Consider the following 24,687-nt stretch of genomic DNA (forward strand, 5'->3'; position numbering starts at 1 on the left):
CTAGTGCTAAGCACAGACACTGTGCTAGGCACATATTCTCCCATTGGCATAAGAATTTTAGGGGAGATGAAAAGAAACTTCTTTTTTGGAAGATAGCTAAGTCCTATAACAGTGCTGATTGTGAGGAGGCATTAGAGGAGTTTAAAGAGCTTAACCCTGATGCCGAGGTTGCCTTTAGGAGTTATAATCCCAAAGTCTTTTGTAGAGCATTTCTAGACACCTCAGTGAACTCAGATGCAATAACCAATAATATGGCCGAGACTTTTAATGGCTATATTATTAATGCTAGGACTAAACATCTAATATGCATGCTTTAGGATATTAGGATTGCTCTTATGCAAAGGGTGGTGAAGAAAAGAACTGATATGGAGAAATCTGCTTCAATACTGTGCCCTAGGATACAAAGTAAACTAGAAAAAGAAAAAGCCAAGGCAGATGAGTGTGATGTTATGCCTTCCTCCCAGACCAAGTTCAATGTGAGATACATTCTTGATATGGTGACTGTAGACCTTCAAGCTAAGAGTTGTACCTGTAAAAAATGGGACATGACAGGTTTACCCTGTTGCCATGCTGTGTAGCCTGCATTTTCTTCAAAAACCAAGAGGCTGAGCTGTATGTTGATGAGTGTTTCAAAAAAGAGGTGTATCTCACTGCCTATGTTGGGGCCATACCACCCTTAGAAGGAGACAGACATTGGCCTAGGGTGAAATGCAATGTGGATCCCCCTATTAAAATTGGTCCTGGTAAACCAAGAAAAAGTAGGATCAAGGATCCTTTTGACAACCAAATAAACCAGGAACACTGTCAAGAACAGGAATGGAGTTGACCTGTTCAATATGCAAAACCAAGGGACATAATAAGAGGAGATGCCCTGACAAGGGTACAACATCTGTCTCTGAGCCAGCACCTAAAAAGCCAAGGAGTAGGCCCAGGAAGGAGACAGTGAATGAAGCTTCTACTTCCAACATTGCATCTGCAGCACCTGCAACATGTGGTTCAACAATTCAGACTCAGCACCACTCTAACACAGCTCAGCCAACTCAGCTAGGCAGAGGGGGGAGGGATATATTGGGTGGCAGAGGTGCTAGAGGTGGTAGCAGCCGAAGGGGAGTGGGTCCTGGAAGAGGCAGGGGAAGGGGTAGAAATCAGCTTCCGGTTGGTGTTAGTGTTATAATTGCTGCAGATGGCACAACTTTGATGCCCAAGGTATACTTTTGCCTTTTTTTAAAGTGAATACTACTAAGTTATCTTTGTCCTAATGTGTTTCCTTTTCTTTTTTCTCAGCTTGCTCCAACAAGAGGCAGAGGGAGGCCTAGGAAGCAGCAACCAAGTAAGCTAGGAACCCAGTCCAGCCAAGCTTCCACAGCCCACCAGATCACACAGTAGCATCAGCATAGCAGCATCTGTTTTGTTTCATTTTGTAGCGTATGGTGTCATGTCCTGGTATCAACCTTGCTTTAAGAACTTATTTATGAACTTATTTGCTTATTTATGAACTTGTTTCAAGTTGTAATGTTGGTTGGTAGTCACTTGCTATGGTTTATGTATTTTGTGGGATCAACATTATGTCTTTTGTGGGAACAACATTACTCTTATGTATTTTGTTGAGACAAGTTTATGTACTCATTTTACAAAAGTTAACATTTCCAAATGAAGACGCTAAGTTCAGCTTATCAAATTGCAAATAAATAGCATATATAATCTTGTTTATCTAGAGTTATCACAACTCATACAAAGAGTTTACTTAGAGTACTACTACATCACTCAACTAACCATAAACATAAAAAAAGCAAACACAATCCATGACAACAACATCAAATACATTCTTCTCTCATTCTTCCTACTTTTCTTGATTTGAGTCTTCAACTCTTCTATTTCTGTCTTCATCCCAGCAAGTGCATCAGAGTACTTGTCCTTCTTCAATTGCAGCTTCTTAATCTTGTCATCCTTCATTTTCTTCTCATATTCCAACTCACAAATCTCAGTATCCTTCTCCATAATTTTGAGTTCAAGATCTTCCAAGTCAGTACTAGTAGTTACCCACTTAAACATCTCACATTGAGTATCCTAAATCATACCCAAAATCAGAGTAAGTGTACAACATTAACAAAAATTAAGTAATTTTTTTTTTTTTTTAAAAAAAGAATAAAACTTACTGGCCATAAGGGGCAACCATAAAATCTCATCCCCATATTTGGACCATTCTTCAATGTCCTCACAACAGCATACTTCCCACATGAACACCGAATTCTTGAGTTAGCCCCCTTGCCGAATTGGTTGTGCTTCCATATCCAACCGATTGGGATGGTTGCCTTCTCCCAGGCATATCAATTAATTCAGAGTAATTGAAGGGGAGAGTGCGAATTTGAGCAAGAAAAAAGAAAGGGAATGCAGCAAATTTGGGGGAAAATGGTGAAGGAACAGGGTATATAAGTTAAGAAAGGGATTTTGAAAACGCTATCCAACGGTCAATGACACGTACGAAGTATTACTGCCACGTCATTAGTTTACCTCTTGTAACAAGTTGCCTCGTAAATTTGCCTGATTAACATAGATGGGGGGTAAAAGGTTATAATATTAAGAATTAATCCAAAGGTTGTATTATTATAAATGAACCGCACTAAGGTTGTATTATTTTCCGCAATTTTTCCTAAAAAATAATCAAAAGTTGGGATTATTTTGGACAAATCGACCAAAATCGATATTATTCTTGTCAATTTTTCCTTTAAAATAACCCAAAGGTGTAATTATTTTAGACGGACACCGCAAAGGTGATATTATTCTAGGCAATTTTTCCTTAAAATACACTTCCTACGTGTTCTTTTAGATGCAACATATCCTGTAGCACGGTAATTAAGAAAGGTGGGATTTACATAATATAATAAACTTTAAAATATGATGAGTGATTGTTAGGAGTGTAATTTAGTGGGCCACATGCTTTAAATAAGAGAAATAATATAGTTTTTCCCTAAAGTAACTTTTCTTTTATAGTGTGTTGCAAGTATTGTGACATTTCTTTTTTAGAAAAGTGTTGCAAGTAAAAGAAAACGGAGGAGGTAAAAAAAACATCTCAGGGCAATGCCGGGATCACAAACACTAGTTTATTTTATTCGTTTAGTAAATTAAGTTAACAAAATACTGATTGTTCAAAAAAAAAAAAAAAAAAAAGAAATTAAGCTTGTTTTAAAAAAACAAAAAAAAAGAAATTAAGCTTGTTTCAAAAAAAAAAAAAGCTATGTTAAATATCGCCCTCATTTTACATACTAACGCCCGCATTTTAACTTAAAAAGACCATTTTGCCCCTTTTCCTCCTCACTCTCATCCATAGAAATCACCTCTGACTTCTCTATTAAAGCTGTCTCATGAGCATCCACTAAACACATTATCATTCTAATACATTATACACAAGTAAATGAAGGAATTATGTCTTCGATAAGTGCAATTACTAGATATATCAAGGATCACTATTATGGAGATAATAAGTTCATTCTATTGGGGCGTCATCCTCTGTTGCTAGACTATGAGAGATGATCTTTGGGCTAGTCAAATGGTCCCAAGGCCCTTTAGAATGGATCCTATATTGGTCACACACAAGGGTATTGGGTTAAGCAAGTAAGAGGCCCATTAATGGGCCTCATGAGCAATTAATTAATCATGAATTGGATTGGGCTAGCATAGTTAGATTGGAATTAGGTTTTGGGCTTTTGACATGGGCTCTTATTTAGAGATGAGATCTATAAATAAGATTCATGCCTAGGGTTTGAAGTGAGTAGTCATAATTCACACAATGTTAATTTTGACATCAAGGCGACCAATCCCAAAACCCTAATCCTCTCTCTAACTCACGGCTATCTCTCTCCTCCCCTCACGTTTGTACGGGCGCCCCTTAGGTGGTGGTTCGTGGTGGTTATCGTGGTGGTTCTTGGTTAGTATGTCTCTCCTCTCCGTAGAAGGTCAATTGAAGGTTTCAATTGCAACTAACTAGCATTAGTGGAGGTCTTAACTTGTGCCCGTGGACCAAGTAGAGGAATCACGCTTGGGGTTCTTTATCTCCCTTTGTTCTTGCTCGATCGCACGTGGAATCACACTTCAAAGGTACAATTATTTGTTCTTTATATGTTATGCATTAGATCCTTGGATTAGGTACTGTATGAATATGATTCATGTTTATTTCCGCTGCGTAGTACCTATAAATCCCTACAGTAACAATAAAAAATGACAATTTTATGACCTTTCATCCATTGACATATAAAAAAAGAAAAATTAAAATTAATTGTTTAACAATAACAATATAGAAATTTGGACCTCTGAATTGGAAATCCTTAATTAACAACAAAATTAAGAGTTTTAAGTTAAAGGAATTGGTAGTAAAGAAGCGAGGTGGGGTGCGATGGAGTTTATATTGGTGGCTGAGAAACGGCCGAATATATCGTAACTTGCAGTTTTGCAAGGTAAAAACGCCTAGATGTTTCGTTGCTACCTACAAGTTACAAAATTTTCAGGCGATTTGTTAGAAACGCCTAGATATTTCGTAACCGTGGGAACGAAAAATCTAGGCGTTACCACCTACGGGTTACGAGAATTTTAGGCGTTTCGTTTTTTTTAAAAAAAAAAGAAAAAAAAAATTCAGAAGCCACTTATGGTGGTGATGGGCTTGGTGGATGTTGGTGTTAGTGGAGGTGGCTGGCGAGGAGGTAGTAATGGCGGTGGTGCTTCAATAGTGGAGTCATGTGGAGAAAGCTCATAATGTCAAAAGCTGCATCAATGAGGGGAAAAAGCGCATTGCCCCACTTTAATGGAGAATGCTTTAACGGAGGAGAACGCTCATAAGACACTAGAAAGAACAGTTTAAAATTTTGGGAAGCGTAAAATTGTTAAATTGAGGTAAAATTAATTATTTTTATAGCTAGGGTAAATACGTAATTTAGTTTATTTTGCGGGCGTTAATTGGAGATTTGAAAAAAAAAAAAGCTAACCTACAAAAAAAACATAACTCTGTCCTCTTCACTCTCTCATTTTCCCATTGAAGCGCACTCCACATTTCTTCATTGAGGCGCCTTCTGATATTTGCATCTTCCATTGAAGCAGCTTCCGAGGTAAGATGTTGGTTCCTTTTTGCAATCATCAAATGTCAACTTCACAATATTGGCATTGTCGTTAATTTACTTTTCAGTATACTCAATTTAGGGTTCTTCTAAACCCGATTATTGAACTATTTTTTATAATTACTAAACTCGATTTTGTTGCTAGAGAAGAAATTATGAGCTTAATTTGAATATTTGTCCCAGTAACATAGGCTGTGTTCATACCTCTATTTGATTAATTTTTTTTTTTTTTGAAAACACCTCTATTTGATTAATTAATGGTGAAAATTAAGAATTGTTTGGAATTAGGATAAATTATTTTGATTGTTTTTATGTGGGTCTTGAGCTTAATTGGCAATTTTGTATGTTTAAATACTACATATGATTCATGAAATTTGGGTAAATTTTCAAACTTGGAGTAAACCCATTTATGGTTTTATTCTGAGAATATTGAATGTGTTCAGAGTTGGTGAAATTACAAATTGTTCTGATTGTTGTTCTTTCTGAAAATGAAGGTGAGAGTAGAATTGGGTTCAGATGGCATATTATCAATGTGGGAGAAATATATTGCGTCGAATTGGCCAAGATGCTGGCGTTAAGAGATCAGATGGTTATCTCCCTTCCTTGTTTTTCACAGGTCAAGGAGTCCGATATAGGAAATTGGAAGTTATTCTTACAACGGTTTGTCGCGAAATCCAACAAGAGATGTGTTTGTTTATGTTATGGTTAGCTACAATGGTTGATGTTTTGTTTATAATTAACTTAAATTATGCAGAACATGGATAAGCTCGGTAAAGCTGGTGAGACGGTGAAGGTTGCTCCTGGTTACTTCCGCAATTATCTTATGCCTAAGCTACTTGCAGTGCCAAACATTGATAAGTTTGCCTATCTGGTTAAGGAGCAGAGGAAGGTAATTTGCTAACTTTAATGTATTATTTGTTTAATACTCCGTAGTTATTTGCACTGATGGTTGTGCTCTACTGAAATGTACTCTATTTAAAGTTGGATTTCCAATTATTTTATCAGTCTAATCTTAAGAAATAATTCCTGTGAAAATCAGATTTACCAACCTATAGAAGAAGAAGAAGTTAAGGTGGTGAAAGAAAGTAAGCAGGATCTGATGAAAGAGTACATTGCTGCAGCAAAACGGCTGGATAATGGAACAGTGGTTAGTGTTTTGTATATGTTATCAAAGGGGCATATTCTCCACATTTCACTATGTTGTGTTTCGCTGAGCTTGAGTGATGGGATTTTTTTTTTCCACCCGGCAGTTTTATTTTTCCTTCTTTAAGTTACTTAAAGAAAATGCATGCATGAAACAAAAAACACTGAATTTGTCTTCATATTCTACTTCAGCAAAAACAATGATGAGTATAACACTACAAAATTTGTTTGGAGGGAATTGTTATAGCACCTGACTTCAATTTTGTCTTCAACAACTTATGAAAATAAGTGAAGGAAGTAATATCTTGTGCTAAACCCTAATTAACCAAGTTCTGAAACTACACTAGATGTCTATTAGCATTAAAATTGTGCTTGCACATTAGAATTTGGTCAAAATCAAGTTTACCTCATTTTGATCAAATTATGTAATAGTGTCATATTCAAATACAAGGTAGGAAAGTATACTTTGAAATATTCAGTTAACCAGAAGTACATATTCATAGCATCCAGGATATGAAAAGAGGAGCGAGTATAATTGAATTCAGGTTGGTGAGGAAACCTGTCTGGGAGACTTTATTTTGGAAGGGGTCCTGAGTTTCCTGACTCATGGTCCGGTGAAATGTGTTCATGGCATTGATATTAGTATGAAACCTAACCTTGTTTGGGTTAATGCATGCATCACTGGGTTAAATGGGCCTGCAAATGAGCATCACCGGTCTCTGATTTTGGCACACATCACACTTTGGCTGGATTAGGTAGGCTGGGGAAGCAGGCCTTGGTTGCTTATTATGACAACTGTTATTTCTTGGACCCCAACAGGCTTAAGGTTGGGAATTCACAGGAGAAAACACCGTAACCTGAATGCATCAATAGAAGAAGTAAAGTGTACCATCTAGGTAAGGAAACTCAGCCTTCCCTGTGTAATGCTGAAATGTTCATGATTCTCATGAAAAAAGTTTTGTACCAACTAAACTCTTGTACAAGCCTCTTCGTCTTCTCCATACCATTGCATCTGCAAATTACCCGTTTAACCATCCTTTTTTTTTTTTTTTTTTTTAAATTTAATTTAATTTAATTTTTTTAATCATTGGAAGTTTTTTTGATAATTTGAACTTTAAATATTCCTTGATTTCCATGTATGATATAGTCATGCAGCCAAAATTCCGCTGAGGAGTACCAATTTAGCAATTTTTTCCCCTTATATTAGCCTACTGTTCATTAACACTCTTCTTGCCAGCCTGCTGCTGTTTTACTGACTATTTACCAAATATAGGATAATGTGATAACGACTCTTACCAATTTTCCATGTTTCTCGAAATTTTTGGGTCTTTTGGAGGGGTCTTTTGTTGCTGTGAGGAATTTGAGGATGGTAGTTTATCATTTGAAATATCCTTGTTTTTGGCTGTATCTATTTCCCCAAAGTAAATTAGAGTTGGTAACTCTTCCTGATGGCAAACATTAGCAGTAGACTATCCTTGTTTACATGCAGTCTTTGCTCTTTGGTCAGACTGGAGGATTTCCTTATCATCCTTGATGTCAGTGGAGCTTTGACTGAGTTTAAGAAGGATTACATCTTGATTCATGTTTCGCTGATTAAGTTCAGTAGCTTAATTGCCATGAGCTCTAAGCTGCTCTGCAATAAACTTCTCTACCCTTTAACTTTGACTCTGTAGTCTGAAACTGTAATTTGCCTTATTTCCCAGATATAGTTCGAATAGATGGTTGCTGGTAAATCACTAAACCAGAAATGTCATTGAAGTTTTGCCCCTCTCTTGGTAATACCTTTTTGATGTTTCATTGATGTAAAATGTGGGTGCTACAATTGAACTTTGTTAAAGAAGGTGAGAATTGGCGATGATTTCATCAGGGTAGGATTACGTTTTATTCAACCTATCCAGAAATATGTGCGCAAGTTCACTAGTGAATGGAAGTCCAAATGTTTTCATTTATGGTCCTTCTTGACTAGGAATAGTGAGGTACCCACCATCACAAAGTTGGTGAGAAGTTTACGTAAAGGGAAGATTCTTGCGTGGGAGAAAACATGTAGGAGATCTTCCTGAGGAGTGAGGACATGGGCTTGGCTCACCTCGATACCCTCATATGCAGGAAATTGCATACATGAAACAAAAAACAGAGTTTATCTTATTTTTCTGAGGCAAAAAAATAAAAAAATAAATAAAAATAAAAAAAATAAATAAAAATGAAAATAAAAAGATTGGTTCTAAGAACCATCAAAAGTCTCCTGTAAAGGGATGGCAGCCTGCATACACAGTACAATTTCAATTGTTTGAGTACCAACTACCAAGTGTATCTTTAATTAGAAAGTTTTTACAGGCCCAGGGAGGGGTTTGCAAAATATATTGATGTAGCAACTGATCTGCAGTACTCTTAGATTGCTTTGCCAGGCTATCTGCTACTGAATTAGATCCCGAAATTCAATCCTGGTTCCTGGTAGGTAATCCAGGCACTCTGCGAATTGTGATATTGTTAGCCTTCTTTTATTGTAGTTAGAATCTGATATTTCCTTGACTGCCTCGGAACAATCAGACGAGATTAGGCATTGGCCCCATTGGCTGTCTCCTATCCATAGACCCTTTATATTTCTATTTAATTCAGCTTCCAATGGGGGAGTTGCAATATAGCTTATGAATGAACCCTTGGAACAGCAATTTAGAGGAGTAGGTGAGTAGCAAAAAGAAGCATCCACATTTACTGTAATGAAGTTTAGCTGAGGGTAGAACCAGATGGACGGGCCAACGGGTTGGTCTTTATATCTACAGGGTGGTTTTCTTCAGTGAAGAATCATTCTGTAGCAGCCCAATAAGAAGATTTGAACTAAGAGTCAAAGGTGATGTTGACTTTAATGAATGCCAGGCATTCCAAACTCTTCCAAATTGACTAGAGAAAGGAGAAAGTTCCAGGGGTATGGGGTAGAATGGGAGATATAGGTGGTTTGGTTCTCCCAATCGGTACTGATCCTGGTCGAAAAAGGGTTAGAGACAGATACATTGATCTTATCCCAGCTCACCCTTGGATCTAATAGTGGTTTTAAGAATATGATTCATGACCTAACATAATTTGTGCAGTAAGGGCAGAGTTTTGTCTTCATAACTTCAGCTTGCTGTTTCATGTTTTTCCCCCCTCTAATCAGTATAGTAATGTGTCTATCATTTGTGAAGTTTTGAACATAGAAGTGATTGTGATTATTCTGGAAGTTAATTTATTTTTTTGTAGGTTTTCAGAAGATATTTTAAGGTTGACAATGAGTTGCGTGAACCTGTGACAAAAGACGAGATTATTGCTGAGGTATGATTTCACTCTTTTCTTATTACTTCACTCATATCTGGATGCAATTCCATCATTGTTTGGATACTGATAACTGAATAATGTATTGAATCTTCCAATCTGGAACTGTTACATGCACACAACAGGAGACAATTTATCTAAAGTTGACATAACTCAAATTTTCCAGGTGGCAAGGCAACTTTCTGTTCAAGTCGAACCTGAAAATTTGTATATGCCTAATCCTTTGTCATCACTGGGGGAGCATGAGATACCTCTCCGCCTGCCAAAGTCCATCCCAATGCCCCAGGGGAAGCTTATGTGGAGTCTCAAAGTCAAAATTAGAAGAAAGTGATCCGATCTCTCATGCCTAGCTTAGATCCAATTGAGGCAACTATACTTTGTTTAGAGACTCTATTCTCTAAGTTTACTTAAGCTATGGGATTTTGTCTGTCTCGTTGTAATTTATGCCATCTAAGAAGTCAGATTTTGGATGGAATTTTTTTCCTTTTTCGAGCCTTCATTTTTAGTAGATGGCCATGAAGCTTGTATTCATTAATAATTTTTCTGTCGCGCTTTAAGTATCAAAAGGCTTGATGGCTTTGTTGAATAAGATGTGTCATGATTTTGTTTCAGTATCATGAACGTCCTGCATTCTTGTTAAAACACTTTAACACTCTCAAATCACATTGATTAATTTTCATTCCTCTAAACTCTAATCTTAAAATTTACAACATTATAAAAACATCAAAATATAAAGAAAATCAAACAGCATTTCATTGAGTGCGTATTGCCACCTTTTTTTTTTTTCCCTCTCTTTTAGGTTTTAGTTTTCTTGGCCGTTTAGGTTGGAAATTCCTTTTCAATATTCCAAATCAAATTACACCTTTAGTTTAATTAAACATGTTCACTATCATGCCAATAATAAAAGTGTATTCATATACAACATGCCAAATTAATTATTTCCAATCACTAATCCATGCTTCATAATTCAATCACTAATTCATAAATGATAAAATAACTTAAGTAGGGTTTAAAGTAAAAGAGAAAAAATGATAAAATATAATATGAAGTTGCCAAATAAGAAAGTGATGTATATAAAAATAAACACCCATAGTAGAGAAGTAATGCATTTAAAAAAACCGGAGGGAGTATTATTTTATTTACAATTTTGCCACTTGGAAAACAATACTCCATACGAAGTATAATATATAAAACAATTGAAGGTCGCTTAAGGTGAAATATGAAATATCCCAAATGTCGATTAAGATTAAGGCCTTGTTCTTTTCACCTTAAAAAAATAATATTAAGTAAAAATAATTTCAGTTCAGTAAAAATAAGTTCAGTTCACAAAATCAATTTCAGTTCAGTAAAAATAATTTCAGTTCAGTAAAATAAGTTCAGTTCAGTAAAATTCAGTTTTCTTAAAGAAGAATTAGAATAGAAAATCAGTAAAAATAATTTCAGTTCAGTAAAAATAATTTAAATTCAGTAAAAATAATTTCAGTTCAGTAAAATTAAGTTCAGTTCAGTAAAAATAAGTTTAGTTCAGTAAAAATAAGTTTAGTTCAGTAAAATTAAGGTGAATCAAACAGGGCCTAAGACGTTTATTTCACCTTATTTTACATTAATTTTAATGAATTGAAATTATTTTTGTTTAACTAAAATTATGTACATTAATTTTAATGAATTGAAATTATTTTTGTTTAACTAAAATTATGTATTGAGAATAGGTGTCTTACGTAGCATAAAAAATTCCTTAAAACCCCCATTTTCAATTTAGGCGACTCTCCTCAACTTCTCGAACAAACACATAGCCGTTCAGCCATGAGTGTGAGCAACTGCGCAGTAGAGAGAGCTTTCATTGGAGCAGGCTGCAACAGAATCGTCAACAATGTTTCTTGGGGTGCTTCTAATCTTGTTGCTTTTGGTGCTAATAATGCCGTTGCCATTTTCTGCCCTCAGGTTACATGCAATAATTCTTTCTTGTTTCTTATTTGCAAATTCATGTACTTTGCAAATTTTGATTTCAATTTTTCTGGGTGTGTTGCAGAAAGCCCTGATTTTGACTACACTTCCTGGTCACAAAGCTGCTGTTAACTGCACTTATTGGTTACCCACTTCAAAGTTTGCTTTTAGAGGTTTTTTTTTTAGCTTTATCTTTTGTTTTTCTCATTTGGGTTCTTTGGGTTTAATCAATACTTTGAATTCTGAATTCAATTTCTGTTTTATGGGTTGTTTTGTAATGATGGTTTGTACTCAAATGGGGTTTTTCCCTGGTGTTGAAATGATGGATGGCGGAGATGCCATGGCCGGATTTATATTGCATTATCATTGTCTTAGTTTAGTATTGATGATTAGGGACCTGAAAATACATTGTATCATTGTGCCACCTTTGTGAAAACCCTATTAAAGTTAAAATTTTAGTATAAAATGCTACAATATCATATGAATTCGATGTTTTACTTTTGTTTCCATAGTGTTGAACCACTTGTTATAAGTAAAGGTATGTTAGGGAATTCAATCATTGTCTGATACCGTTTTAAGAACTGTGATCACTTTTCCCGAACAAATTAGATAGTACATGTGACTAATTTACAAACATGAGGAGTACTTTTAGTTTCATGCCCGCCTGAAGTTTATGGATCTCCTACACTAGATAGAAGTCAAATCATGTCATTTTTATAAAGAAGACAGGATATTTTGATCGAACTTTGTTTTATATTTTCTTAACCCTTGAAGGTCTTGATCAAGGCTAATAACTATAGCTATTAGCTAGTGGGTATATTGTTGTTTTTTTATGTTTGTCTATCAATGTTTTGTGTTGCAAGATATCCTGGTTATGTCCATGTTTATTGTCTAGGCAGACTGGGATTTGAGTTTTGACCAAATTGTCTGATGTACATTTAGAAATACATCATATAATTTAACTGTGCTAAAATTTTGGATTGTTAGTAGTTAAATGAAGACTACAGCCACTGGAAGGTTGTATGGAAATTGTTTTCAGTTTTTCACAGCTAATCTGCCTACAATTAGTGACTTTGTAGCAAGTAAGCAACTGATGTCTAAACAGCGACATTTGCTCCTTTTTAAAATAATATTAATGTTAAGTCAAGTAACCGAGTATCTGATTACCTCTTGGGTTTGAGCTTACCCATGCCTGTATTGACACAATCGTGGTTCTCTCCTGAATCTTATCCTTCTCGATTTCTATCGTCTCTCCCTCCCCTTTTTTCTCCCAAATCACGGTATATATGAGTTGCATGTGATCATCACTTCACTCTTCAGTTCTAGTATAATGTTATCCACTCAAATTATGAATTTTCTAGTGAATGCTGTAATAGATTGGATACTAAGGACAATTTATCAATTCTAGTATCTTAGCAAATGTGGTTTGATTCAATGATGGCCTAAAATGAGAAATGAGTGACTTTTTGCTCTACCAGTATTAAAATTCAAAGCTTTCAGCTGCTGATTCATCATTATTTTCTTTCTGAAACAGCTCAACAACTAGGGCAGCATTATTTGCTCTCTGGAGATGCTGACGGTGCTATTATTTTGTGGGAAGTTTCTCTCGCAGATAAAAAGGTATTCCATATTGCTTTATAGACAAAGCAGCTGTGCTTTATTGTTGGCTAGGTCTTAATCTTAGCTCTTTAGGGCTTGGGATTTGAAGTTGTATTTAATGTGTCACTGATTTCCTTGACATTGTTTTTACATATTGCTTCTGGCCACAGCAATTCCAACGATCTTATCTTTCTTTTGATGTTTTCTGATACCAAATACAATTTCATGTTTAATTTAAGTCGTTTGACCTATCACCACCCCCCACCCCCACCAAAAATATAAAATAAAAAAAGCATTTCTGTCCATGTGTGTGAATATTTGTCAAACAGCTTGCCACAAACTTATTGTTTTCCCCGACTTTATTTCCTTCAGGTTTCAAAGTATTATTTCAAACCCAATTTAAATGCTAGGATCAATATGATATGTTAATCATTGTAGGGAAGTTTAATAGCTGAAGTCATTTCTTCATGTATTCTGAATCTTAGTTCTATGTTTGTTTGAAAAAAGAAAACCAGAATGGTCTTGGCAATGTAATACTTATATTATACTTTTTCGGATTTTTTTTTAATCATTCTGGACTTGTGTGCCTCTTGTACCCTTATAATGGTCTAACCTGATTAGCTCACGAAATAGTTGTGTTGGCATAAATTTTCTCAGTTGCTCTATATGTGTGGACTTCTTCATTAACTGAATGTAGGATTCTCTAATCTGTGACTGTAGTGGAGACAAGTATTGACTGTACCGCAACCTCATAAGAAAGGTGTCACATGCATCTCTGGAATAATGTTTTCTTCAACAGAAGCAATTTTTGCTTCAACTTCTTCTGATGGTACAGTGAACATCTGGGAAATCATTCTTCCAGTAACTGCCCAAGGTTGGTGATACTTTTAACTACTTACCTGTCTTGTACATTTTTTTCCATCTAGACCATGCAAAACTTCTTTAATGTTGATTGTAATATTTACCTTATTTCTGTCTGGTCCTTTTAGCAAAGCTCAGAGGACTACTCTTCCCTGCATATATATCCTTCAAAATTTTCTGAATTTGCTCTAGCCACAGACCTCATAATGTAAAGCGTGACGAACATGCTTTTCCTCCCAATTCTAACATAAAGTAATCTTAAGATGCACCATAATAGAGGAGTGGATGCTGAAATCCATAACACGCTTCTTAAATCTTAATTCTAAAGAATCTGTTTAAAAGATGTGGAGCATCTGTATAAGAAACAAAAGATGATGATTGCCTCTTGTACAACTCGCCTCTTGTACAACTCTGGGTACACAACATACAAATATCATATCACTTATTAGGGGGTCAATTTGATGGCTATCTTACGTAAAAGCCTACCCAAAATACATTGTCCTGGCAAAAGCTTAACTTCCCTTTGAAATGCTAGACTTTTATGTAATAGAGGCTATGAAAAAAAAGCAAGATCTTAGCATCTTCCTTTAGTTTTTTCTTGAATGAGAAAGGTAGTTGATTATTGAATAATATATGATATATAGAACAATTGATAAAATCAATTGAATATGTTGCTATACTAATGTACTTCGTATTAAATAAGCTATGTTTTAAACTAATTTACCCTATTCCACTCTCTGACAATTTTTTTAGTCAGCTGTTGAGATTAGTAGCACTGGATCTTGTTAAACGTTCTTGATAAGATCCATAGATTTGGTTTTTGAAGTGCTGTGTTACAATGCAGCAATTTGTTATTCCCTTCTATGATCAATTGACCAGAACTGTCTAATCATTCTTCTAAAGAAGTGACTAAATATTTTTTAATTGATAGACAAAAGACAATGCTCTTAATTAGACTACATAGTTGGATTTAACGTTGACGAGTTAAAAAAAAATGTTAAAAGCAACCTTATGTCAAACATTATTAGATGAATTTGATGTTTACTAGTTGAGTTTGGGCTTGATTATAGGAAGAATATTAAGAGAGTGAGATAATCCATTGAAATTGGTAACTTATGCTAGGCTCTCTTAATTACCCCTATTTCTCCTCTCTTTGAAGATCTGTTTTAGTTTATTCTATTTATCTGTCTAATTCTGTCAGTATATGTATTGATTTTTTGGTTATCTATTATCCCGTGTCTCTTTCCACTCTCTCGGACTCCCTTCTAGGGACTAGGGAACTTAAAAAGAGCTGTATGTATTATATTCAAAGGATGGTTTTTTTTTTCCCTTCATATAAGGAGAATAAAAACTTTTTACATGATTTAGAGTTCTCACTTAATAAATTTATTGCAAATGAAATCCTCAATTTGCTGGAATTAAGAGCTGTTTCAAATATTGTTGTCAATCTAGTGAAATCTTGTGGTTTTTAAAGTTCCTTTAGGTCTTGTTTGGGAATTATCATATCATTTCAAGTGATGGAATAGTTCCAAATAGCTTGTTTGAAAATTATTAGAATTTCCATTTTGAATTTGACTCAAACCCTAGACTTTAAATGTTTAATTCAGTTTACCGAATTTCAAAACCAATATCAATTGATGGCATTTCAAATCCTTTAAACCATTCTCTCTTCCCTTTTTTTGTTGTTCCCAGTTATAAAGCCCTAACTTTTACCATGGCTGACTTTCTCTCTCCTATACACTTTCTGGACGCCCTCTACCATTGTCACATCAACAACCTTTGTGGATGCCGCCGTCACGTCAACCACTTTTGTGCCACCACTTTCACCTTTGTGAGAAACGAAACACCTCCATGACTATATCCTCCGTTGCTGCAGTTCCACCACCATCGCCTTCAATGTACCGCAGCAAGACTAGACATTCATTTCATCGGTGGCAATGTGCTATGAATTTTGGTTTTAAAATTTAAAGAACCTATATCTGAATAATAATCAAAATATACAAAAGGAGAAATAAAAACATGCAGAATCTGGTTGATTTGAGCCGATTTCTGACCTATTTGGGTCAACAATATGGGGATTTTGGAAGAACAATTAAGGAGGAGGGAGATTGAGAGGGGGAAGCAATGTAAGAGAAGAGAGAGGAAACGAGAGAGTGGGCTGTAGAAGTGAAGGTGGTGCATGAAAATTTATTATGAAACTATAAGTTGTTGCTGCTGAATACCATGGTATTCTAGGTAAACTTTCCCAAACACAGAATTTGGCATTGAATATCTGTATTTGAAATTACAGACTTAAAAATCCAGAATTGAAATCAGATGCTTAGATCCAAATACTACCTAAAAATATTTCTAAACATGTGATTTATGAATATTTTCTCTTAACCTGCCCATTTACGTATTCTAGACATTAAGCTCTAACAGGGGGAAAAAAAAACTTAGGACTTGTAGACTTGTAGTTGTATACTCCTTATTCTACCTGACCCATGTCTACCTATCTATTTGAGAATCTTTGGGGTTTCATCTCCTAAAATTTTTCATTTGTTCTACAGATTATTATGTTTTTATTTAGTTTTTGACATCCTGTGCGAGGTTGTCAAGAAGACCCAAATTCAATGCATCCTAATATGTGCATGGCATCTGTAGTGTTTGCTTATTATACTGCTACTTCATCTGGCTGTTTGTGCTTTATAATTAATAATACTTCTGTCTTAAGTGGTCTTACTTTAAGTGCTTTATTGAGAAATCACAAGTTAAATTTTTGATCAAATTTGCCTGTATTTTTTTTGGATTGTGTTCGATCCATTCTCTTTATGGTGCAGGTGTCTTGTGTGCATGCAACCTGAAGTGATTGGTGTCATTGTTCTGATTTTTTCCAGGTGACTGTTTGGTCTCATTGATCTGATTATTTTCAGGGGATTGCAAATTGTCGCATCTTGAATCTCTTTTTGTTGGATCAAAAACAATGGTAACACTTGCATTAGCGGAATTACCTGATAATACAGGACGTGTTGTCCTTGCCATGGGAGGTTTGGATAATAAAATTCATCTGTATTGTGGAGAGAGGACAGGAAAGGTATGGATTTGTATGGACGAGTTATCTTCGCTTTTTTTCTTTTTCGCTTTATTCTTTGAACTTTATTCGAGGCAAGTCTTGTTGCTCATCTGGACTTCAGTTTTCTTAGTTTGCTTATCATTGGTTGATTTCAGTTTGTTCGTGCTTGTGAACTGAAAGGACATTCAGATTGGATTAGAAGTTTGGATTTCTCGTTGCCTATAGGGAAAAATGGGGCAGGAGAGACTTTATTACTTGTAAGCTCATCACAGGATAAATCTATACGCATATGGAAAATGGTCATACGCGAAACCTCAGATGACCCTGAAAGGAAAGGTGTTATAGGCTTAGCGTCATACATTGAGGGTCCTCTTTTTGTTTATGGCTTAGCCACCTATCAGATATCACTGGAGTCCCTCCTCATTGGACATGAGGACTGGGTTTATTCCGTTCAGTGGCAGCCACCTATTACATCCACAGAAGGAAGAGGATACCTACAACCCCAAAGTATATTATCTGCATCTATGGACAAGACAATGATGATCTGGAAACCTGAGAGCACTTCCGGCATCTGGATGAATGTTGTTACTGTTGGAGAGCTTAGCCACTGTGCTTTGGGATTTTATGGTGGGCACTGGGATCCAAATGGGGATGCCATTTTGGCACATGGATATGGTGGGTCTTTCCATCTCTGGAAAAATGTTGGTATTGATTCTGAGAATTGGCAGCCACAGAAGGTTCCTTCTGGACATTTTGCAGCTGTATCGGACATTGTGTGGGCCAGATCTGGTAAATTCTTGTTGTCAGTAAGTCATGACCAGGTATGTTCTTTCTCCCAACAGAATCCTATTTTTGTTTAGGTAAACTAGGATTTCCTTAGTTTCACTACATCCAAAGTTCCAAACCATGTCCTATGATAGGCCACACTAGAAGCTAATCTAGACATGAAGTACTATGAGAAATCTATGTACTCCTTCCTTTTTTTTTTTTTTTTTTTTTTTAAAGCAACACTTGCTATTTTCTTTGTTTTTATTTATTTATTTATTTATAAAAGCTACACTTCCTCTTTTGGAAATCCCCTACAATTTAATAATACTGTATATCTTTACCCACAAATGTCCCCACTCTCTCTTACTTTTTCATTTCTCACTCCTCCAATGGTCTCCACTCCCTCTCACACCACTTTACTTTTCAATAAAATAATAACTTTATGTACCCCACTCACATCTTATTTTATTTAACCTCCTAAAACTCTGTGCAATCCCAACTCTAGCTTTAAAAAAAAAAAAATAAAAAATAAAAAAATGGAGGGAGTACCTTGTAATGCTTCAAGTCATTGTACGGTTTATTTAATAACAGTTGAACCCAATGAGATAAATTCAAGAGAAGAATTTGCTTAGATGAAGATTTGTTCTGGGGTAAGATAGGTGTACAATGAGAATTTAGAAACGAGGGTGACGGGTGACATTTATGATTGACCTTTATGCTGGGTTGATCTTCAAAGAGACATTGGATGACTTGCCATGTCATTCTATTTACCTACCTTATCTTAAATTTGTTTTTTATAAAAGGTTAATTGCGTAGAGTTATAGTGTCATAAATTTTACTGAAGAATCATTGTGTGTGGATTCCTACAAATGGTCACTAAGATGTGATAACTGTATAGTTTGGCCCTTAACCATTTATTTCATAAATTCAGTGTTCACTTGTAGTCCATAAAGGCATAAATTGTTCTCTTTAAGCAAGTCATTCCTATCCATCCACTATATGATTGGTTGTAGCATTTTCTGTTGAATTGGATATCTTGGGTCAGATGTATCTGAAAAAAAATCAAATCTGAAAAAAAGTCAGCTTCAAATAATACAATGTTTCTGTAAATCAATGTTGACCTGTTAACAACCACAAAGCAGTTTCATCAACATTTCTGAAATTTCATTGTGCATATATCCTATGTTACTCGGACTCTTCATTTTACCTCAAGTACCCGTATCGGACCCTCGACCCTCAGACATGGGTATGACACATGGACACTTCATTTTAGTTGAAAATCATAGATTTTTTTCACAAAATAGCAGAGTCGGACACTTGGATACGTACCCGTGTCGGACACTTGGATACGTACCCGTGTCGGACATGGGTACCCGAGTCCGAGTAACATAGCATATATCTGCATGTGTTGGCGGTCATGAGTCAGAAGGGAGTGACAATCTGCTGTTATATTGCCGTGAGGCAAGGTCAGAAGAGAGCTCCCTCCCCCAACACCCCCCTAAGTATCTCTCTATGTTGGCTCCCTATACTCACTGCCTAACTGCCTTAACATTGTTTCGCGTTTTTTTTTTCTTCCTTTTTTCTTTTTTCTTTTTCTCCCTAGAAGAAAAAGGAATTCAGTGTAGGGTTGGGATGAGTGAACCCCAAGTTTAGGAAAGAGGGTGAGAGAGCTATTTGAGGCCATTCCTGCTCTAAATGAAAAAACACAGGCCCTGATCCGAGTTTGAATTGTTAATTGAAAGAACACAGTAATGTTAAAAACTCCTATCCTGTAGTAGAGAAATACTTGGCCATTTGAGCTGTGAAAATTTCTGACCCTAGTCTGAATTTGTCGTGCCTAATTACTTTTGAAAAACCAATACTGTAACAGAAAGTTTTAATGTAGTAAAAATTAATACCCAATAAAACATCAGAAGTAGAAAAAAATAATACAGCCTTGATATTTAAAGAAAATTGGGGAAAAAAGGTTGATAAAACATAAAAATTCCAGTGATTCTGGTCTATCATTTTCTACATAATTATCTTCATTATCGACTCAAAGTGAATTAAATGAAAGCTGTAAATGCTTCCTATTCCTTAGTCTTGAATATTGTTTAGTATGGTTATAATAGTTCTGGTTGTTTCATTGCAGCCCCACTATTGAAATTAGAGAGAGTAAGGATGGAGGCATAATTGAGATTTGAAAGGGAGGGGGAAATAGAGAGTAGTGCTTTGCCTGGCATTTCTCAGATATTATTGGAGGAAATTATTGGGATCGGGGAATGTATGTTAAACTTGCTATTTTTGACTAACTCTCCATTAATGATTAATGTAGCAGTTTGATAAGTGATTTGAAACTCTTCCCACCGTCAACCATTCACTTTAGTTTCTCTTCTCAACTTCCCATTGATCTCTTTTTTTTACACGCATGTACAATTCAGCTCATTTCAGCTTAATTATTCCGTTCTGTTGTTGCTCTTATTAAATTGTCATGCTACTTTGGTTTTCATTTTTGAAAAAAGTACTGTCTACAGTTCTTATCTCCTCATATTGATTGGTCCCACCTTAGATTGATGTTTTTGTCTTCTTAGATGCAGACATTGATTTTAAAATCCAATTGTGGAGTTCAAAGCTTTTCTGAATAGTTGGTGTGCGATTTATTTTTTTGGTTGCTTTGACCTCCTTTAAAATAGATTTTGTTTAAAACTTGAATTTTGCAGACAACTCGAATCTTTGCTCCGTGGTTGAGCCATACAGGAGATAGGTGCTCTTGGCATGAAATCGCACGTCCACAAGTTCATGGTCATGATATTAATTGTGTGACGGCCATACAAGGGAAGGGAAACCATCGCTTTGTCAGTGGAGCTGATGAGAAAGTGACCAGAGTGTTTGAAGCCCCTTTATCCTTTCTGAAGACATTGAATTGTGCTGTTTCACAGGAATCTGATGTCCCAGAAGACATTCAGCTGGATGTTCAAATTTTAGGGGCAAATATGTCTGCTCTTGGATTATCGCAGAAACCTATTTTTGTTCATGGTGACTCCTCACTCTTTTTTTGTATGGAAGTTCTGTTTCTGTAACCATATTGCATTTTATTCATGGGCATGTCTAGACAATAGAAAAATAAAAGTTCATGATGTGAGGAGCAAATAGTCACAGTTTAAGTTTGATTTGTGCAGCTGTGCAGGAAAGTATAGAGAGACCTGACACAGAGGTCGTTGACACACTTGAAACTGTTCCTGAAGCAGTACCAGTTACATTAACTGAACCACCTATTGAAGAGCAACTGGCATGGCATACATTGTGGCCAGAAACACACAAGCTTTATGGTCATGGAAATGAGCTGTTTTCTCTATGTTGTGACCATGAGGGAAAGCTTGTTGCTTCCTCTTGCAAGGTAACTTCCTCTATTAATTATGATTCTCAGGGCATGTAATGTGCTGGACATGTGTAGTTTTATATCATTGATACTTTTATTAATTTTGTTAGTAATTTCATATATGTTGGATAGTATGCAACATGGATATGTCAATTATATATTATTTATCATGTTTTTTCTGTTTACCTGTTAATGATCACAGTATAACACTTAAGTATATATTATTAGTTATGGTTCCATTCTGCTAGATATGCCTCCAGCATGATTACTTTATGACTAATCTGAGTGCAAGTTATATAGAAGTCACAAATACTCTTTTTTTTTTTTTTGTGTGCTTTATTTATTCATTTATTTATTTATTTATTTTTTTTTTTGGGGGGGGGGGGGGTTAAGGGTGAATTACTCCATCCTTCAGGAGTCCAGCCAATTTGTTCAGCTATGTGCCTATGTGCTCATCTTCTTGAATTTGCTCTACGGGTCTTAGAAATTGATATGAAATGATGAGCTCAACACTATTAGTTATTTTGGGTCATTATGAAATTGATATGCCTAGGCAACGAGTAGAAGAGATCATCCTGCTCTTAAATCCTACGATCCTAGGTTCTTGGGACCTTATGACTAGGGATGTCCTCCCACAAAGCATCATATTCATTTGCAAACCACTAGATTCACCTTGCTTTTAGAGCTTCATTCATAGATTGAAAAAGGAATTCTAAGACCTCCAGCATGTCTGGGTCGACAAAATTTTCCTTCATGATCTATGGGAAATCTTTATCAGAATCATTTATTGCTCATGGGAACTTTCTTCAGTTTTTCTAGCTTTGAACCCCATGGGCTAGGATAGTGAACATAACATTGTAAATTGGCAAGGAGGAAATGGTGCTCTAACCCCTCTCAACAATGGATTTGGTTTCTGCGCTGCAAGGCTTGCATGGAATCTCTTGATAATAGGGTCCCAAACAGAAATGCACATGAAAGGAGCAGCAAGGAGGCCCAATGGGTTGAAGAATAAATCTCCATCTCTTAAATATTACAATCAGCATTTTTTTTTTTTTATATTTTTATTTTTTTTTATATGGATCCTCACCAAGTGGAATTAGCACATTCTTCTGAAGGCTGACCCATAAGCCTTAACATCCAAAGCACTAGAGCACATATCAGATTACCAAAACACCAAATTATTTAATTTCTCTCTTGATGAGCACATAATAGATAACCCAAATTATTTAATACCTTTCTTGATGTCTCATTCCTTAGTCGTGCTGTTAATTAAGCTTTTTGTATTGCTTTTATTTGCATTATTAGTAGGGTCAAAGGTAAAACAACCTGTTTCTTACATCTAATTCTGTGCTCCACTCTATTTTTATTTTTTTTTATTTTTTATTTATTTATTTATTTTTTTTCAGTGTTATGTTGAGACTGCTAATAATATACTGTGTGCTGAGGTCTTGATGTGGTATTTATTTGCAGGCCCAGACAACTTCAGTGGCAGAAATATGGCTATGGCAGGTTGGATCATGGAAAGCAGTTGGCCGGTTACAGTCTCATAGCTTGACTGTGACGCAGATGGAATTCTCGCATGATGACAGTTTACTTCTGTCTGTCTCTAGGGATCGTCAGTTCTCTGTCTTCTCCATAAAAAGAAAAGGTGAGTTGGCCTAAATGAATTGTAGGTATTTTGATTGCAGACTAGTCAAATGTGTACTCTCTTCTGTCTTTTCACTCCAAAACAAGTGTGTTAAAAAATTATTTACCATAGTAGTTATTGCATTGGTATTAAAATCTCACAAGTGATTTTGCATTTGATATTTTAGACTAAAAAGTAGTGTGTTAATAATGTCAAGTGGTTTATTATGGAATAAGAAAGCCTAGTCAAGCAAATAGGTAATAGTATGGTATGGAGCCAAGGAGAGAGTATATACTTTGCCATTTTATGGATTTTTGAATTTGAGAAGCATGCTGTTGTCATGTTATCTTTCTGAGAAAGCTATGGAACCCTAAAAAGATTATTGAATGCCCTCTTCTCAATATTTGGCAAAGGTAAAAAACTTGCCTACATGCTAAAACCATCTTGAACCTTTTCCATCACAGTGAAGTTGAGAAAAAATGCCATTGGTTTGCTTCTGGCGCTGATGTTGTTCTTCTGATCCCTGAAATATTTTGAGAAAGTTGGTTTTCTGATTACTTGGTCTTTCAAAACTCAATAGCAAAATAGTGACGTCTTCCTCACAGAATATAATTTTACTCCTCTTGGATGAGCTCTCTGCTTAAAACCTTTTTAGTTAAATTCAATTTCCATTTTTGTAATGATGTACAGATGTGGATGAAATCAGTTATGAGCTTGTAGCAAGGCAAGAGGCTCACAAAAGGATTATATGGGCATGCTCTTGGAATCCTTTTGGCCATGAATTTGCAACTGGTTCAAGAGATAAGACTGTGAAGTTATGGTCAGTGGTGAACAAAAGTTCCGTCAAACTCATATCAACTTTGCCACCATTCCCATGTAGTGTTACTGCCTTATCTTGGCTCGGTATTGATCGTCGAAATAATCATGGTCTACTAGCAGTTGGATTGGAAAACGGATCCATAGAACTCTGGGGTCTTTCTGCTAAATTAGAGGATGGATGTATGTCAACTGTAGGATTTACAGTTAATGTTGTTGCGAAGTTTGATCCATTCATGTGCCATGCATCAACAGTGCAGCGTTTAGCATGGAGAAACTCCGAGAAGGTAGAAGACTGCAAAAGCAACCAGCTTGCTTCTTGTGGGGCTGATAACTGTGTACGTGTTTTCGAAGTGAATGTTAGTCATTGCTAGGAGGATTTGACTATATGCTTGAGGCTTCAAAATTTTGCTGTAGTTCATTCTGCTTATTGTTTAAGTACTTAGTTGTGCCCCTTGACTTGTACCCCTTTTTGGGCAGTAGGTAGGTTGGTGAAATAGTGTTGATGGAATCTACAAATGATATTTTCGTGACACATCAACACTTCCGATTGTGATTTATAAAGTGATCCTTGCTGATAATGATATTCATTCTTGATAGCAAAAGCTCCTGCAAAGAAAAAAAAAAAAAAGAACAAAAACAAAAAAAACGAATTCAAGCTCCAATAAGAAGGGATATGGAGATATTGATGTGCTTTCTACTAGTTGATCTAAATGATAATTTGATTTAAGACCTAAACAATGATATTGACAAAAATATGTTGAAACAAAACCTAAATTTGATAAAATATTTATCTTTTCGCATAATTTTGCAAAAAACTTACTGATTAGGTTATTAGATTTCAATTTCTTGACTCCAATGACTAGATGGTCAAAATTCACCCACTATTGAAGTAAATGTTGAACAAACAGCTTAAATTTGTTTGAAATTGATGTGCAAAAAAAGAAAATTGATAACACGATTACAATGTGTTTGGGCATAACAATTTTTCATCTAATGAAAGAAAAACAAATACTCCATTCCTCATGAAAAATTTGAGTTTATCTATTGTAATGCCTAGGGCCCATAAAATCTCAGGATCTACCTTTATTCTTACATAATCACAATG

At 35.6% G+C, this 24,687-nt stretch overlaps 2 protein-coding genes across 2 annotated transcripts; both read left to right on the forward strand.

Moving 5' to 3' along the window:
- Window positions 1-4,939: 4,939 nt before the first annotated feature.
- LOC145602826 (uncharacterized) lies at window positions 4,940-10,168 on the forward strand. Its single transcript, XM_081658984.1, has 6 exons — window positions 4,940-5,096; window positions 5,600-5,765; window positions 5,860-5,994; window positions 6,145-6,252; window positions 9,483-9,554; window positions 9,721-10,168. Exons 2-6 carry the CDS (start codon window positions 5,622-5,624, stop codon window positions 9,883-9,885), a joined length of 624 nt encoding a protein of 207 aa, XP_081515110.1. The 5' UTR covers window positions 4,940-5,096; window positions 5,600-5,621; the 3' UTR covers window positions 9,886-10,168.
- Window positions 10,169-11,322: 1,154 nt separating this feature from the next.
- Window positions 11,323-24,448, forward strand: LOC145603162 (elongator complex protein 2-like). The gene is made up of 10 exons (XM_081659288.1): window positions 11,323-11,495; window positions 11,584-11,671; window positions 13,033-13,118; window positions 13,818-13,971; window positions 16,871-17,031; window positions 17,166-17,831; window positions 20,478-20,793; window positions 20,937-21,154; window positions 22,607-22,784; window positions 23,454-24,448. The coding sequence occupies exons 1-10, from the start codon at window positions 11,358-11,360 to the stop codon at window positions 23,951-23,953; spliced, it is 2,505 nt and encodes an 834-aa protein (XP_081515414.1). The 5' UTR covers window positions 11,323-11,357; the 3' UTR covers window positions 23,954-24,448.
- Window positions 24,449-24,687: the final 239 nt, after the last annotated feature.

This window comes from Chenopodium album, chromosome 21 (assembly GCF_948465745.1).
Source record: "Chenopodium album chromosome 21, dcCheAlbu1.1, whole genome shotgun sequence".
NCBI classification, from domain to species: domain Eukaryota; kingdom Viridiplantae; phylum Streptophyta; class Magnoliopsida; order Caryophyllales; family Amaranthaceae; genus Chenopodium; species Chenopodium album.